General features: G+C 46.3%; 1 protein-coding gene across 1 annotated transcript in view; it reads left to right on the top strand.

Annotated features, from left to right (window-relative positions):
• The window catches only part of RYR2 (ryanodine receptor 2), a 3,458,987-nt gene that overhangs the window by 2,032,774 nt on the left and 1,407,542 nt on the right, over positions 1–18,671 (top strand). Inside the window, exons 39-40 of the mRNA XM_085612346.1 lie at positions 487–760; positions 17,465–17,579. Coding sequence (XP_085468472.1) covers positions 487–760; positions 17,465–17,579 — 389 coding nt within the window. The remainder of the gene's footprint in view (positions 1–486; positions 761–17,464; positions 17,580–18,671) is intronic.

Raw genomic sequence — 18,671 nt, 5'->3', positions numbered from 1 at the left:
CTGTCAAGTAAACAAAAGCCCAGTACTGCTGTTTACCAGTGGTCTGGAGGAAAAGTTCCAGGGGGCTGTAAGCGGGCCCGAGCCCTACTTTGAGTATCACTGTTCTAACTGAAAGAACAAAATAAAAGTTTAAAAATATTCTTTAAAGGTTGGGTGGGACAGGGCACGTATACAAACCAAATGCCACTGGTCACAAAGTCATCATACTTTCTGCATTCATGGAAAAACATTTGGCCATCAAACATCTGACTTAATGTTGATCCAGGTGTTAATGTATGCAGATGACAAACTCTCAGGGCAGTTAAATACAGTTTGGTTTGTTGTAATAAACAGCTGCTAATTCTTAGGCCTGAGAGCAGATGCCTTAGTACAAAATGAAATCATGATAAAGCTAAATTTTGTGTGGTGCCTAATACAAAAAACGACTTGTTTATTTGACAACCCTTGAAATTGTGACATAAAACCAAGTCTCTCATCTCTTCACAGCAACACTTCAGCAGCTGATTTCTGAGACCATGGTACGATGGGCGCAAGAGTCTGTGATTGAAGATTCGGAGTTGGTGAGGGCTATGTTTGTATTGTTGCACCGTCAGTATGATGGAATTGGAGGCCTTGTTCGAGCTTTACCAAAAACGTATACCATAAATGCTGTGTCTGTGGAAGATACAATCAACTTGCTGGCCTCACTAGGGCAGATCCGTTCTCTGCTGAGTGTAAGAATGGGCAAAGAAGAAGAGAAACTGATGATCCGTGGACTGGGGTAAATATCTAATTGGATCTCTCATTCATTTGATGTGTTTTTCTTATCTCAGTATATGTAGTGCCTATGCCAAATAAATATAAAGTAACATGGACTGAAGTGAAGCCACTTGGGAATAGTGTTCTTTAGAACAGTGAGTGAATGAAGCAGTGAGTGAGAATTTTATAGAGCACACTATGGGGCTCATTCCAAGCCTCACGCAAAAGCAGATATGGTAATAGCAAACCTAAAATTTGTGATACCTCTGGGTGGGGTGTTTTGCTGGTGTCATTACCATGTGTTAGACCTGACAGTGGTCTCCCCCCCCCCCATATTTTTGCCTACCTCTTCCACTTTTGTTGGTTTTAGGACTCTGTGCACTATTCCACTCCTAACCAGTGCTAAAGTGCTTGTGTTCTCTCCCCTTAACATGGTAAAATTGGTTCATCCCCAATTGCCAAATGTAATTTACTTATAAGTCCATAGTAAAGTGGTACCCCTGTACCCAGGGCCCATAAATTAAATGCTAGTAGTGGGCCTGCAGCACTGATAGAGCCACCCACTTAAGTAGCCCTTTGACCTTGTCTCAGACCTGCCATTGCACAGCCTCTGGGTGCAGTTTACACTGCATGTCGGCCTGACAAAACAAACTTTTTTCCCAACCCAAAACTTCACTTGTTATACATTTAAGTCACCCCTAAGTTAGGCACTAGACAATCCAGAGGGCAAGGTGCAATGCATTTAAAAGGCAGGATATGTACTTTTAAGTTTTACATGTGCTGGTAGTGAAAAACTCTCAAAGTTGTTTTTCACTACTGCAAGGCCTTCCTCTCCCATAGGATAACATTGGGATTACGCTATAACATAAGTGTAATTTTCAAATGGGAAGAATAAAATACCCCAAGTCTGGTGTCTCTGGAATCCTAATTTATGGCGAAGCCTGATTTTAAAGCACAATTCTCAAAATGCCACTTTTAGAAAGTTGGCATTTACTTAGTTTAGCCATTTGGTGCCTGCTGCCTGTCTCTGATCAGTCTGGGGTGGGTGACAGCTGGGCTTTGTGTATTCCTCCTAGAAAGCCACACACAATGGGAGCTTAGGTGTGACTTGATGGGACATCCTGGCTGGCAGATTGAGAGGGAGAAGCTGGACCCAGCCTCACTAAACCTGAATATAGGCTGTGTACTGCCATCACACAAAGGCTGCATACTCCCGTTTTGTGAGTCTAGGAGCCAAGGCAGGATGGGCAGGACCTTTGTGCACTTCAGAGGCCTGTCTTTGAAGTCTCCCCCACTTTAACCCCTTCCCTGCGGGGGTAATTCCCCCACGGTGCAGAGGGGGGGGGGGGCGCAGCGCCGCTGTGCTTGTGACGAGCTCAGCTCGGCATGACTCACAGTGGAGCTGTGCTCATGACGAGCTGAGCTCGTCGCGACCTCGCCCACTGATTAATTCTCCCACATAGGCGGGGTATTAATCACGCATGGGCGGGCCGCAGCCGTTATGACGAGCTCAGCTCGTCATGAGCACAGCTCCACTGTGACTCATGATGAGCTGAGCTCGTCATGAGCACGCAAGAGGTTAAGGGACCAACTGGGAATAAGTACTGTGCCTTTGAAACCACCACTTGAGTACACTTCTGAACCTGTGAAGCCTCTGTCAGGAAGAAGGACTGCTATGCTTCTGAAAGGATGGCCATTCTGATGGACTTCTTTTTGCTGTGCTTCTGCCTTGCTTTGCTAACCTGCTGCCCTCTTGCCTAGGTGAGAGGACTTGACCTGCATCACTTGAACCCAGAGTGGCTCCATGCACTACCTGGATGGCCTCCTGATCTAAAGTCTCAGGCACATAAAAGGCTTCCAACCAACCTGCTTCTGCACCTAGACTCTGCCATCTGTGAGTCTACCCTGCCAAGTGGTGCCACCCCAGTTCTGGACCCTTGGAAGTGGGCCTAAGGAGTTTCTCCAACAGAACTTGAGGATCCTCTGCTGAGCGACATACTAGCCTAACTGACACATCTCCTCAGCTGAGCTGCTCCATCTTCGAGCGGAACCAACGCATCACTGCTGTTGTTTGGATTGGTCCATCTCTAATGCGCCTAGCATCCTCGACACCAGCCTTCACATCGCAAGCCCCATCAAGAGGATTCTTGACGCTGATGAATCAAGACCTCATACCGCAGCCTCAACGCATTTCGGAACTGACGAATTGCCTCTGCTGCGTTACACATTTTTCGACATGGATCCACACAAGCACTCATCATCCATGATTAAGCTCCTTTTGTTCTGTGGGCCTACCTGAGTCCCTGTAGCCAGCCCGCATTCCATCACAGTTGGTCTGAATTTTTTACTTTGCCCCTTGGGCGCAACCAGATATCCCAAAAAGCGCTTTTGGCTTGTAGGTGCTATTTTTCACTATAAACTTTGAAATTCAATAGCTTACGTTTTTGTTGTTTGGGAATATGGTTCGATGATTAGTTGTCCTGTGCGCCTGGTTGCCTGTAAAAAAAATAGTGAAGTTCAAGACCCTAGTGCTGGTAGATTCCGCCTTATACAGCAAATGACCCTCCTATTTGAGATCTGGATTCATCGACTATACACTCCTTCTAGGCAACTGCAGTCCACGAATAAGCTGCTGGTCTGTACTCCTAGGATCCTCAGACAGAGAGCTTGTGGCAGATCACTGACCCGGTAGGGTGAGGCGACCTGAAATCAGCTCCTGATTGACTTACAAGAGCCGGGTCTATTTAGAAAGAAGCTGAAAACATGGCTATTTAAATCAATTGTGCCTTCTACTGCCTTAACTGTTAAGAAGGGAATGCACAGGGACACACCTTGGAATAGCTGTGGCGCACTATTAGTGCCGTTAATAATAATAATAATAATGAGTTTTGTGCTGTTAACCCATGAAACCACCATGCCACACATTTTATCGTGTTTGACCTTTGGATAGAGTGACAGTTCACCATGCTGCATTGTCATGCTCTATAGGAACATTTTTGAAGTCCCTTTGACTCTCTGTATCCAGTATTTTAAGGGGCCGATTCACAAAGGGCCTCCACACTTGTGGTGGAGTCCCCGCCCTGGGGGGGGGGGCCTCATGGCAGGACCTCCGCAATTAGTAACTGCAGTGAGGATGTCCCGCCATGAGTGCGGGTCCCTCACGATGATTGCTGAGCCTCCGCCATGAGTGTGGAGGCCCTTTGTGAATCGGCCCCCAAGTGTATCAAACATTGTCCTGATGATAATCAGCTGTAAACCAATCCCAGTTTTGAAAAATCCACATTCATCATGATTGGATTATCTCTTGACCTCTTTTAAGGGTCCATTATGGTGCTTAATGGAAAAACTCTTCTTTGATCCCTGAATATAAATTATTGATAGACAATCGTTACTTGTCTTTTCATGCTCTATTTTTTCACTTTTGCATGTTAGTTACTCTTTAGCAATGCCACTTGTTTTCTATATGTTGTATGTTGTTTATTAACTATCTCTAATGAAAATATACATTTTGTGTTGGCATGTTCTTATCTGTAATTGCAGCTCTTTTCTCAGGCACAATGATTTCAACTAAAATACCTTTTATAATTGACTGCCAATCAACCCCAGTTTTTTCATGCACATGAGCTCACCAGCTCAATGAAGATTAATCTGACTAGGGAAAGTTGCTATTGAATCAAAATTATCCTCTGATTTTGATATATTTCCCTAAAATTAGGCCTTTAAGAAACAGTCTATCAGAGTACAGTCTATGCTGCTTTACACCTTAGATGTGCCTGGTCTGGGAAGTCACAAATGTGACTATTTGAAAAAAGCAGAAAGAGAAGAGTATGTATATATATATTCTTTCACACAGTGCATGTAGATGGCACGCAGCCTGGACGTCGGGGGTGCTCCGTTAAACGATGCTGCAGTGATGTCACCCCAAACATTTTGCCTTCACCCTCTGTTTTCTGAATCCTTATTTGTTGGCTTTCTCACTTAGCCCTTTCTGCAGGATAATTCTCAAAAATTTGCCTTAACCCTCATGTTTTCTGAACCAGTTGTTGTTGAATTTTTGGACTGAAAACTTTACCACTGGCAACCAGTGCTCAAGTGCTTGTGATCACTCCCTAAAGCATGGCAAAATTGGTTTGCACCCGATTGGCATATTTAATTTACTTATAAGTTCAGTGTAAAGTGGTATACCATGTATCCAGGGCTGGTAAATTGAATGCTACTAGTGGGCCTGCAGCACTTATTGTGCCACCCACTTAAGTAGGCCATTAAAATGTGTTTCATGACTACCACTGCAGCCTGCATGCATTTCTAAACTACCAGTTCTACTCGGCAAAGTAAACCCTTTGCCAAGTCAAAAACTCCCTTTTTTTGCATATTAGTCACCCCTAAGGTAGGTCTTAAACAGCCCATAGGGCAGGGTGCAGTGGAATTAAAATGTTGGACGAGAACTTTTAACATGTCCTGGTGGTGAAAAATACCTACATTTGTTTTCCACTGTTGTGAGGCCTACCTCTCCCATAGGATAACATTGAGTTAGCTAATTGCATTTAATAATTGATTACGGTTGTTTGGAAGCAGATAGAAAAATCATGTTTGTTGTCTAAGGAATTGTAATTTAGAATCCTCTTTAATGGTAAAGTCAGATTTTATGTCACAGTTCTGAAAGTTGGCATTTACTTGTCTTACCCATTGGCGCCGGCAGTCTGTTTCCGGGTTCACATGACTAGGTGTAGTTGGCAGTTGGCCTTTGTGTATTCCTCCCAAACAGCCACACAATAGAGGGACTGCGTGTTGGCAGGATGGGCCATCCAAGGCAGGATGGGGGCAGAGCTGTGCACAGCCCTACTTGCACTTCAAAGACACTGCTTCAGCTCACACACAAAGAATTTCACATTAATCTATTGTGATGGCAGACAGACTTGGCCAAAGCGAGGAGACAGGAAATCCCAGACATTTCTGTGGAAGAAAATTCCAGAAGTATCTACCACTTCAAAGCTGGCATCAGGTATAAAAACAGGACCCTCAGACCTGCTGAAGGACTCTCAGAGGGCTACCTTGCTGCCTGTGGCCTGCTGTGTACATCAGAGGACTGTCCTGCTTCGCCAAGAGGACTGCCCTGCTGTCCAAAACCTGCCTTGTGCCCTCAGAGGACTGCCCTGCTGCCTGAGACCTGCTTTCCTGCTTGAACCCAAGACTTCCAGTGTGACTCCAAGGACTAGACGAATCAGAGCATCGGAGAAAAGGCTGCAGACTGAGTTAGTCCTTACCCTCCAAGTGGTGCCCGACCAGTCTTGGACCTCTGGAAGTGGTGCTAAAGGTGCCCAGATAGTCCAAATCCAAAGTTTGGGACTTAGAGAAAATTTTTCAAAAAGTGCTCTGAGATCTGAGAGGAGACCGCAACCTACCTGCTCGCCGATCTGCCCAAGGATGCACTTCTGGTCGGCCTGACTTTGTTGCAGCACCCGCTAGGTTCTTCCCTGCAATCTCAAATCCTGTACAGTGGCTCCTCACAGAAGGGGGATCCTGGCTCATGGTGCCCTCGTAAGCAACCACCTGCAGTCTCAACCTAATGGAGATTTTAGGAATAAGGCTTAGCCAGAAAGTGGAAAAATTCAACGCGACTTTGCCCAGTGACTCCTTAACGACAACGCCTCCTACTCGAACACCGCTGGCTTCCTTGCCTTACTGATCTTTACATTCTCAGCCATGTTTCTTTCAAAATTCTTCTAAGTCCACAGGTTACTGGAACCCAGCCCAATCCACTTTAGATACCCAAACCGCACTCCATTGCTGTTTGACACTTAGCTGCGGTCTCATGTGAGTAGATTTTCGCTGTTGGTGCTTAGATCTTTTAGGCACTATTTTTGACTTTCAACTTTAAAAATGAATAACTTTATTTGTTCGATTTATTTCTGTTTTGTTGTCTAAAAATGTATTAAAATGTACTCTTATCTAAATTAGTGTGGGATTTTATGTTTGCTTAGTGTTTTCACTTTATTATTGTTTACAGGCTGCATAAATACTTTACACATTGCCCTTAAATTAAGCCTGACGGCTTTTGTGTCAAGCTACTACAGCGTTAAGTACAGGTAAATTTAGTGACTTTTGTGGCTTTTGCTTGAGCAGGGCTTCATCACTTGTGTGTCTGTAGTTGCATGAAGTGATCAGTGTAACACTAAGGGGCTCATTAGGATGGCGGAACGATCGCCACAGCCGGGCCATATTATGATGGCGGTGTGTATCACGGCGGACACAAATCCGTCCGCCGCTTTTCCGCTGGTTAGCAATCATTACGATTGCTAGCCGGGCAGAGCTGGGTCACTAATATGGTGGCAGTGCCTAGCAGGCACCGCCTGCCATATTAGGATGTGGGTGGTGTTAAGGCCTTTCCATGGTGGCATCGGGTGGCGGGGATTGGCTTTGGGTGCCTGTTGTGGGCCCCCGGGGGGTGCACTGGGGGGGTTACCCATGGTACCCCAGCAGTTCCCTGCGCCAAGTGGAAGGCACCGCTTGGTGCCTGCCACGTGGTGCAGGGAAATGCTCTGCATGCCCTTTTACCATTGCGGACGGTGCTGCAGCCAGCGGCACCGTACGCAATGGTAAAAGGCCAGGATGTGCCCGCCAGTATGGCGGGTGCATCCTAATTGGGCCTGTGGGACCGCCGCACGTCTGGCGGTCGGTCCCATCACCGTTATAATGAGCCCCTAAAATCCAGGATAAATAATTTGACACCAGATTTGACCCCTTTTTAAATTCTGCTTAGTTTTTTATTGGTTGCTTCTCCCTTTTCCAAATTTAAGTATGCCTCACCTTCTTTTTGCTATAATGGAGATGGAGCTGCTCAAGATTGATACCTCAGCAAGGCTGAGCTGCAAAAGCTCTGCATGGAGAGGGTGGCTGCATGCTTGAAATAGAGCCACAAATGTGGACCTCCAGACAGACCTCCATACCTATGAGGTGGTCAAGAGGATGCAGACCACCCCAGAGGAGCCAGAGGATGCCAAACCTGAGGAGGAGGAGGATGTGGACAGAGAGGAGGAGAGCCTGGCCCTAAACCCTGAACTTCAGCTTCCAGAGAAGGAGGACAACTTGCCTACAGGAGAGGAGCCCCCTGCCAAAGCAAGGAGCAGTGTGTCCTCCCAAAGCCTGTTCCGTGAAGAGTTAGCAGACAGAAAGGCTGAGAGGGAAGGGAGTTCATGTTGCACTACCCAAGCTTAAAATGGAGGAGGAGCTGGCTCTGGAGGAGAAGAGACTGGCATGTGAAAGAAGCCTGAGGGAGCTGAATATCAGAGCCAAGCAGCAATGGTGGCAGTGTACATTCATGGTCCATGGGAGAGGTGAGAGTCCGCATACCACAAGACCTGGTGCCCAGCTATGTGGTGGGAGGAGACATAGGCAAGCGGGTTTCTGCCTATGTGGTAGCCTTGAGAATGCACAGGGTTCCTGAGGAGCATTAGGGGGGCTAGCTTATGAAAACACACGTCCAAAGAGGGGCGGGACACCTTTCTTAACCTAGAGGTGGGAGACCAAATGAAGGATGCCCCTTTGAAGGCCATTTTTGTAGCTAAATTAGGACTGACTCCTGAGAGATAACCCTAGGTTCTCTTCCAGGGGATCCTCATCAATAGTCATAAGCACTGAATATTCCCGCCCATGTGCGGGGACCCCGGAAATAATAAAATTATATATGAAAAAACATATATATACAGCTCTGTGTATGTATAAACATATATTATTTTTTCCAAGCAAATGCAGCCCCCATAGAAAGCTAGACAATGTAGACACAAATATCCAATATTCCACCATAGGTATAATAATACACCTAAATCTCTCTTTTTTTTTTTAATGAGGTAAAAACTCATGATAAAGAAAAGAGAACACTGTGCAAAACACAGATCCACAAAACATTGTTAGCCTGCAGGCTGCATTGCAATACAATACCATAGAGACTGAAAAGCCTTGTACAGGTAAAAACTGGCACCGTGCCTTTAAGGCAGCCCTGACTCCAATATCCCATCATGCCTCAGGGGTGACAGTTGGGTCAGTTGTTCTTTCCGGCTCCTTCAGTCAGGACCCTGGAATTCAGCTCTCTTCATTTTTGACTTTCCAGTCAAGAATTGTTACTTTTATAGTAATTTTTTTGGCTTCCTCTTGTTAAATTCTGTTGGGGAAGCGTATTTCCTGTGTTTTCTTACTAGATTTAAAAAAAAATTCTGTCAGAAAAATGCCTTCTTTATTCATGCCTTGTCCATCCTGTGGCAAAAAGAAGGCCTCTTCAGACACACACGATGTGTGTATCGTCTGTCTACCGGATTCTCACTCTCCTGCATCCTGTCGTCACTGCAAGGACCTTTCAAAGAGGACTTTGAAGGAGAGAGAGAGAGAATTAGGCTTTATGGCCTTTCGGAATGGTCGGCGTCGAAGCAGCTGGTCCCTGTCTGTTCTCCATCAGCGTCGGGCTCGGCGTCGGAGACTCCAGCGGCGGGATCGTCACTGAGAGGTGAGGCGTCCAGGGAGAGTCATGCTTCCAAAAGAAAGTCCACACCGACACTCGATCCGGCGGCGAAGCGCATTTGTTCGTCGTCGGCAACTTCGACGTCAAGAAAACATCCTTCGGCGTCGAAGGAGACTCATCGCCGATCGATGTCAAGAACACATAGTTCGACGTCAAAGGATAGACATCGCTCAACGTCGAAATCGACACCAAGAGAAAAGTCGACGTCGCATGAAGAGCGCAGGCGTTCGACATCGAAATCTACATTGACGTCGAGGCAAAGATCGTTGTCAAAAGATCCGGGAAGATCTTCGACGTCGAGACCTGATTCGCCGTCAAGAGAAAGGCGATCGTCTTCGAAAGTACTGACGACATCGAGACAAAGATCATCGTCGGAACATTCGACGTCGAGGCGGGTACCTCCGTCGGAGTCGAGGTGGGTGCCTCCGTCAGAGTTGACGTCGAGGCAGGTGCCTCCGTCGTCAAAGGTCTCCAAATCTTCGGAGAAGTTTGTGACGTCGAGGCGAGATTCCCCGTTGGGTTCTAGGCCTCCGTCCAGGACAAGTCCTCCATCGACGACAAGGCTCTCGACGTCGAGGCAGGACGCATCGCCGGTTATCCACTCGGCGTCGAAGACCAGATCTCCGGTGATAGGCCTATCGCCGTCGAGACAGTCCTCCGCGGTGGGATACCAGGATACGTCACACATTCGTCTGACTTTCAAGCCAGTATCGAGACGCAAATCTCCTCATAGATTGGTATATACCACATCGGAGCACGATTCATCTCGTCCGATTTCAATTTCACCTTCAGCCTCTGAAGGCTCGAGATCAAGATCCGGATCACCGGAGGTGTTGGGTCTCTCTCCAGCTCCTCCAGTGGAGCATACTTCTCAAGAAGAGGACCATACTCTGACTCAGAGCCCCATCAGGGAAATACCTCAGGACACTTCGATGATTCAGGCAGTTAATGCTTCCTTAACAAGATTGAGGGCTCTGGATCAACCATCACGACCAGCAAGATCCCATTCTCGAGGAAGAGAATTCCAAAGGCGCTCACGTTCGCCCAGAAGGCGAACCAGGTCCACCTCTCATAGAAGAGAGTCAATCAGATTGGGGAGAAGGCGGCGGAGGTCCCCCTCATCCTCTTCGTCAAGCCGTTCGTCCAGAAGGGATTACTCACCCACACTCTCAGATACACCACCATCTAGAGTATCGCCAGTGGACGACATCAGCACCTTCCAAGATGTGTTGTGCAGAGGAGCGACAAAATTGAACATTCCCATGCCTGTTCAAGAAACCACCTCCTCTGTTATCTTTGAGACCCTTCATGAGCGAGCGGTGTCTCGTCCACTATTGCCTTTAGTCCCTGGGTTGCTTAAACCGGTAATGGACATCTTCCTCACGCCAGCGACTATCCAATCTGTGCCGGCGCGAATTCTTAAAAAATATCATCCGGTCCCTGAGGATCCTCTATTTCTCAAGGCGGACCCTCCACCGGACTCTGTAATCACGGCTGCTGCCAGAAAAACTCATTTAGTGGTTTTGTCATCCACAGTGCTGCCGGATAAGGAAAGTAAATCACAAGACTCTTGGGGGAGAAGAGTATGTGGCTCGGCGGCCTCTAGTCTGAAAGTGGCCAGTGCCTCAGCGCTTCTGGGGCGCTACGACAAATCACTATCGGACTCCCTTCAGAGATTTATAGAAAATGTCCCTTCCGAAGACAGAAAGGACTTTGAAGAGATCTTGCACGAGGGCAGCCTAGTTTTAAACCAGGTGATAAGTGCAGCAGCGGATGGAGCAACGTTGGCAGCCCACTCGTATGCTCATGGGATTTCCGCCAGAAGATCCTCTTGGCGAAGGCTGACGGCTCTGAAACCTGAAGCACAGGCAAGAATTCTGAATCTGCCTTTCTCGGGTAGTTCGCTTTTCGGTTCTCATGCGGATGACAAAATGACTCGCATGAAGTCAGAACTCGAGACCATGAAAGCCGTGGGGCTAGAGAAACTAAAAGAATTCCGTCGTTGTAGGGGAACCGACAGGTGTAGCTACCAACAGAGGGTTCAAACCCCTCACTGGCAGAAAAATCAAGACCAACAAGGGCAGAAGAAGCAACAATTTCAGTCCCGCAGATCATCTAGGGGACGTGGAAATAACCGCCAGGCCGGCAGTGGAAACAAGGCTCAAGGAAAGCAATGAGAGACCGCTTCCTCCAATGCCGTCCACCGCTCCGGTGGGAGGAAATATTGCAAACCATCTTCCAGAGTGGCAATCCATCACAAAGGACAAGTGGGTTCTAAATATACCGCGACATGGATACTCGCTTCGTTTCTGGAGTCCCCCTCCCTCGATCCACCCTGTACAATCATCTCAACACCTCAAGATGCTAAGAGAAGAAGTGGCGACCCTTCTGCTCAAATCAGCAATAGAAAGAGTTCCCAGGGCGCAGAGAGGGAGAGGAGTCTACTCCAGATATTTTCTAATTCAAAAAAGAAATGCAAAAGCAGAGTTCAGACCCATCTTGGACTTACCAACCCCTTAACAAGCATATCAAAAGAGAAAAGTTTTGCATGCTTGCGCTTCACCAAATATATCTTCATCTCCGTCGAGGCGATTGGATGTGCTCGCTGGACCTGCAAGACGCGTACTTTCATATTCCCATCGTACAGAGTCATCGGAAATTTCTAAGGTTCGTAGTGGGGACCTCCCACTATCAGGTCAAGGTTCTACCATTTGGCCTGAAATCGGCTCCTCGAGTATTTACAAAATGCATGGCAGTAGTAGCGGCGGCACTGAGGCGCGCAGGAGTCTTCGTCTATCCCTAACTAGACGATTGGCTGATAAAAGGTCCATCGCCTCAGAGTGTACACTCACAGCTGGCACGCTGCCTGAATTTGTGTCACAGATTGGGACTCAGGGTGAACATCAAGAAATCCACCTTCACACCAACACAAAGGATACACTACCTCGGTGCAACTTTAGACTCCACAGTAGGAAAAGTGTTTCCTTCGGAGGAGAGACGGTTATCCCTTATCCACAAAGGCAAGCAGATTATAACCAACAATCTACAGCACGACAGATATCGTCTCTGCTAGGGGCCATGGCATCTTGCATATTCCTGGTGCCCAATGCCAGATTGAGGATGCGTCCTCTCCAACAAGATCTGGAGGACAAATGGGACCAAAGGAATTCACTGTGGGAGGAAACAGTCTGTCTTTTCTCAGTGGCCAGGCACTAAATCAAGTGGTGGTTGAAGCCACTCAATCTACAGGTGGGAATTCCTTTTCATCAAGAACCCCCATCTCAGACGTTGATCACCGACGCATCCCTGCAGGGTTGGGGTGCGCATTTGGGATCCCTGCAGACCCAGGGGCTGTGGTCCAGCGGCGAACGGTTGTACCACATCAACATGCTAGAGCTCAGGGCAGTCCACCTAGCCCTCAAAGCGTTCCTACCCGCAATCAGGACAAGTCCCATTCTAGTACAAACGGACAATACCACCACATTGTACTACCTGAACAAACAGGGGGGTACTCGATCCAGGACGCTCTCGCTGGAGGCTCAGTCCCTGTGTCACTGGAGCCTAGCAAGGAACATTTCGATAAAGGAGGTACACCTGCCAGGAGAGCTCAACGTCAAAGCGGACTTGCTCAGTCGTCATTTTCAAGATCCAGAGGACTGGGTACTCAACGACGAGGTGCTAGACGACATCTTCGGGGAGTGGGGACGTCCGCAAATAGATCTCTTTGCGGACGAAAACAACGCAAAATGCCGAGGCTTCGCCTCAAGATACCATCGGCCAGGATCCATAGGGAATGCCCTTTTGATCGATTGGTCAATGACATTTGTGTACCCCTTTCCGCCTCTCCCACTGATCCCCAAAGTGGTGACCAAACTGCAACACTCGTCTACCAAGATGATCCTCATAGCACCGAACTGGCCGAGGCAGTGGTTGTACACGGATCTCCTCCACATGTCGATCCGACCTCACAAGCGTCTGCCGTGCAGACCGGACTTGTTAACCAAAATGCAGGGGAAGATTTACCATCCCAGTCTTCCCTCGCTGAGCTTAACAGCATGGCTCCTGAAGTCCTCCAGTATGGCCATTTAAACCTTCCCCAGGAGTGTATGACCATACTGAAGGAAGCTAGGAGGCCTTCTACAAGACACTCTTATTTCTGTAAGTGGAAGAGATTTTATGTATGGTGTATTCAACATCAGTATAATCCTACAAAATGTCAAGAGGAAGTGATTTTGCCTTATCTTCTTCACTTAGCCAGGGTGGGGTTGAAAGTTTCCTCCATTAAAGTTCACCTAGCGGCCATTACAGCATATAGGCGCTCCCCATCGCAGCAGTCATTCTTTAAGCTGCAGGTGGTGAAGGATTTTTTGCAGGGGCTCAAAAAGGTTTACCCCTCAGTAAGGCCTCCCTCGCCTTCTTGGGAGCTGAACTTGGTTCTTTCAAAGCTTATGAGTTCACTTTTCGAGCCCATACATAAAGCTACTTTACAGCACCTTACGTGGAAAATAGCTTTTTTAATAGCTATCACTTCAGCACGTAGGGTGAGTGAAATACAGGCCCTCTGTTCTAAAGAACCCTACACGATTTGTCACCTTAATAGGGTAGTGATGAGAATTCATCTTTTTTACCAAAGGTGGTGTCAGATTTTCATGTTAATCAGACTATCTCCTTACCAACCTTTTTTCCCAACCCCTCCTCGCCAGCTGAGAGGGCGTTGCACTCTTTAGATGTTAAGCGGGTTCTAAAATTCTACCTAGATAGGACTAAGGCTGTCAGGAAATCTGACCAATTGTTTGTAAACTATGGTGCTGTCCGCACAGGTTTTGCTGCATCTAAGCGTTCCATTGCTAGGTGGATTGTGTCAGGCATTAAATTGGCTTACCAACTGGCTCAGAAGCCATTGGTCGCTCGACCTAAAGCGCATTCCACAAGAGGGAAAGCGGCTACTGCTGCTTTTCTCAATAATGTCCCACTCTCTGAGATCTGCAAAGCAGCCACTTGGAGATCTGTCCATACATTTACGAGGCATTATTGTCTGGACTCGGACACCAGAGCAGACACTCAAGTAGGACAAGCCTCCTTGAGGAATCTGTTCAACAACTGATTTTTTTCAATGGTTTTACTCCATGTATAGTGCAGTTCTCATTTGCCTGCAGGTGGAAGGTGGGCTTGCTATTCTATTCAGTGCTTATGACTATTGATGAGGATCCCCTGGAAGAGAAGGATAAGTTACTTACCTGTAATCCTAGTTCTCTTCCAGGGGTATCCTCATCAAAGTCATAAGCAACCCACCCGCTTCCCCAGGCAAATATGAGGATTGTATTATCAAACATGGAAGAAGTATATCTTTGTGTTTAGGACTACGGTCCCGCAAAGAACAACTGACCCAACTGTCACCCCTGAGGCATGATGGGATATTGGAGTCAGGGCTGCCTTAAAGGCACGGTGCCAGTTTTTACCTGTACAAGGCTTTTCAGTCTCTATGGTATTGTATTGCAATGCAGCCTGCAGGCTAACAATGTTTTGTGGATCTGTGTTTTGCACAGTGTTCTCTTTTCTTTATCATGAGTTTTTAACTCATAAAAAAAAAAGAGATTTAGGTGTATTATTATACCTATGGTGGATTATTGGATATTTGTGTCTACATTGTCTAGCCTTCTATGGGGGCTGCATTTGCTTGGAAAAAAGAATATATGTTCATACATATACAGAGCTGTATATATATGTTTTTTCATATATAATTTTATTATTTCCGGGGTCCCCGCACATGGGCGGGAATATTCAGTGCTTATGACTTTGATGAGGATACCCCTGGAAGAGAACTAGGATTACAGGTAAGTAACTTATCTATCAGAGACAGCCGCAAACTACCAAACTAGTCTTGAATAGATTTCGTAAGTGCGGGTATGCGTCATTCAGAGTAACCAATGACTGCATATCATGCTTTGATAGCTGAGATTGCCTCCTCACATTCTGTTCCTTTCTCTAGGCACAGTAATCTTCAGTACATCTCCACCTTCACCTCTTCTAATACTCTGGCATCTTTGTGGAATACTGCCTGACGTGACAATTGTTTGAGTGGAGACTTTTTCCAGTGGGATGCCCTCCTTGAATATTAATTAGTTTGATCTCTTTGAAACAGGAGCCAGCTTGACTTTTTCTCTTAGTTAACCTACAAAGAGCACTAATGCCACCTAAATGTTTTTCTGACATTGCTACTATTTTCCACTGATGGATATTATTTCCCTTAATGTCTATGTTAGTTATTGGTCCCTTTGACCTATATTGAACATGTTTAAACATTTTTATCAGTTTTCTCAATATTTTTTTGCCACGGTTTAGTGGTGTTACATAATACAAATGTACTACTTTAAGAAACTAGGGGGTCTATTACGTGTCCACCCGCCCGCCACCGCAACGGCAAAAGGGACCACCCGCCATAGGTGCGGCGGTCCTGCCATTCAAATTAGGATGCGCCCCCACACTGGCGGGCGCATCCCGTATTTTTACAGTGCGGCGGGCAGTGCTGTAAGCAGCACCTGCCAAAATTGTAAACAATGCATGTAGTGCATTTGCATGCACAACGTGACAGGCACCGTGCAGTGCCTGCCACCTTGTGCATGCAAATGCAGGGGGGTTCCATAGGTACCCCCCATATGCACCCCGCACCACCCAACATCCTGGGGGCCCGCTACAGGCCCCCAATAGCGAAAAACGCATGCCTTGAAATGCTGCTCTCCGCCGGCATCCTGATATGGTTGGCGGTGTCTTACAGACACTGCCACCTTGTTGCGGCAGTTTTCCGCCCGGTCGATGTGTCGACCGGTGGAAAAGCGGCGGACGGTCTTCCCATCCGCCACGGACCCCCCAGCCATCCTAATGTGGCAGGGGGTCAATCATGGAGGGAAGGCAGGCGGATCGTCCCCGCCGGGCCGGCGGTGGCTACCGCCAGCCCGGCGGGGGTGATCTGCCCGCCATCCTAATAGGCCCCAAATTTTGGATCTTACCAGATATCTCCTATATGTTTTTTACTGTGTTGAGGTTTGAAAGTGGTTTCATGTAAAACACTTTCATAAGATCAAATATCCAGCCATCCCTAAAGGATGACACAAGGTTTTATCAAGTATAGCTTTGTTTTTCTTTTGTGTAAACTTTCTAGAAAAGTTGCAGTTGGGGCACATATAGAGAAAATACAAACAGCGCACCACCTGCCCCCACTCCTGTTATGCCAGATGGGCATTGTTCTAAAAATCAATATACGCAGTATCACAAAGGCATGATGTGAATGAAGGTAAAGATTTGCCTTTAAAATCACCCTCTAGATAAATATTGGTCCCATGTTCAACATACCTTTTGCACAATTCACAAAGCCATTTCACATGTTAATCTCATTTACTGGTGCAAATGGCTGGATTTATGAGCGTAATGTATTCCTAAAAGCATTCCATGCGCTGACAAATGCTTTTTTTCACACAGAGTTTTATTTCCTGGTAGTGTAATTTATGCGTTAGTAAATTCCACTCAGGGGCTGATTAGTCGGGCGTGGTCCAGGGCATGCCTAACACACAGGCGTAATTAACATTTCACCATTTCTTTAAGTATGCCTTGTGACCAGCGACAGATGCAGCTTTTTAGGCATACATCATGAAATTTTTGTAAATTGCAAAAGGACATAAGTACAGTAAAGCCGCGTAACAACTAGCATATTTACAGCCTTTTTTGTATATTTGGTACAATAAGTGTAATAATTTGGCGATTTTCTGCATTTTGGAAAGGTATTCTTCACTTTGTTTAATGTCGTAGTTTCTTGCTTCAACTCTCCTTTTTTCCTTAGATAAATGGCTATTTGATTTAACGTTTTAAAAAGTGATATATTCATTGACACTTAAAGTGTTAATAGTATCTTTATATGTTCAAAAAATTGAAAGTTAGTAAAATTGTGTAAAGGACTTTCTCAGCTTCCATAAAAGCTTACATTTTAAATTAGGTCTTCCATTTCTCCCCTTTGTAAACGATTCATAACGTATATTTAGGGAAATAGGAGCTGAATTTTCTAACAATAGATGTTTGCAAGAATCCATTGTAGTGCTTCATGAAGAACCACACATTTTGACATCATTGTGTGCAGCAATAGAGTGTAATGATAAGTTGCATTATGTGTTCAGACCATCCAAACAGACTTCTTATACATTTTCTTTCCCTTTTTCCCTCAAGTGACATTATGAACAACAAGGTGTTTTACCAGCATCCTAACCTTATGAGGGCCTTGGGAATGCATGAAACTGTGATGGAAGTTATGGTCAACGTACTCGGTGGAGGGGAATCTAAGGTAAGATAAAAATTGTTTACCATACTAAATTACCGGCCACTCGTAGTACGAAGTGGCGGGGGGGGGGAGGGGGAGGTAAACACACACAAAAAAACTAGCATAAATAAAAAAAGAAAACTTACCTGCTGCGACGGCCGCTGCCTTGCTCCCGATCCTCGTGTCCTTGCGAGTAGCTTGTTGCACACTGCGCAGGCTCTCAGGTCCCAATCCTAGTGCTGTTCACATGCTGGGAATGCTATTCCCAGCATGTGAGCAGTGCTGGGATTGGTCTGAGCACCTCGGTTCGGCCTGTGGGAGTCTATGTTGGTTTCTCCCCCAGCTGTACAACACTGCTAGGTGGAGAAAGGCTAGGTGTGCATGACGGCTTGGCTGGCTCCAGAGGGCCGGCCAAACCGTCTTGAGCACTTTGCAGTGCCCACCACTTCCCCCTCCTCCCTGGTGCAGCTGCAGCTGCAGCGTCAGACTGGGAAGCCACACCCCTCCCTCTCAGCCTGCAGTGCAAAAAATAAAATGATAATAAAAATGTTTTATTATCATTTCATTTTTGCCCTTTGCCTCTGCTTGCTTTCAGTAGGGGGGAAATGCTCCTCCGCCATAATGGAGGAGCCGCCTCTGCCATACTAGTTTGAAGCAGTCTTCCTTAGAGCCAGTAGACAGAGCTAATGAAGATGTTTACTTTCTTGCTTCAGTGTCATAATTAAAGTTTGTATCACCTCCACAGTATGTCTGTGTTTATTTATGTATGTTATTTATATAGTATTGACTGAGTCACACTGGCAACTGAGCACCTTACATAGAAAGTAACTCAGATAAAATGTAATGTAATAAATAATAGAGGTAGAGCAACAAATTGTTTAACATTGAACAGGGTGAACAATGGGCAGGGGTGCGTAAGATCAGCTAAATTTATTTGGTAGATGTAGTTGGAACAAATGGGTTGTAAGGTGTTTCTGGAAGAAGAGCCAGTTCAAATTCAATCTGATGCCTTCAGGTACTTGTTTTGAGGTGGATGGAATATCCATCATATGGTATGTTTGTGTCACTCAATTATCCTACATTACTCTGGAAGATATGAAGAATGGGTGATGTATA

The sequence above is a fragment of the Triturus cristatus genome, chromosome 6 (assembly GCF_964204655.1).
Source record: "Triturus cristatus chromosome 6, aTriCri1.1, whole genome shotgun sequence".
NCBI classification, from domain to species: domain Eukaryota; kingdom Metazoa; phylum Chordata; class Amphibia; order Caudata; family Salamandridae; genus Triturus; species Triturus cristatus.
The sequence above is the reverse complement of the archived record's forward strand: the minus strand, read 5'-3'. Positions and strand labels throughout refer to the sequence as shown.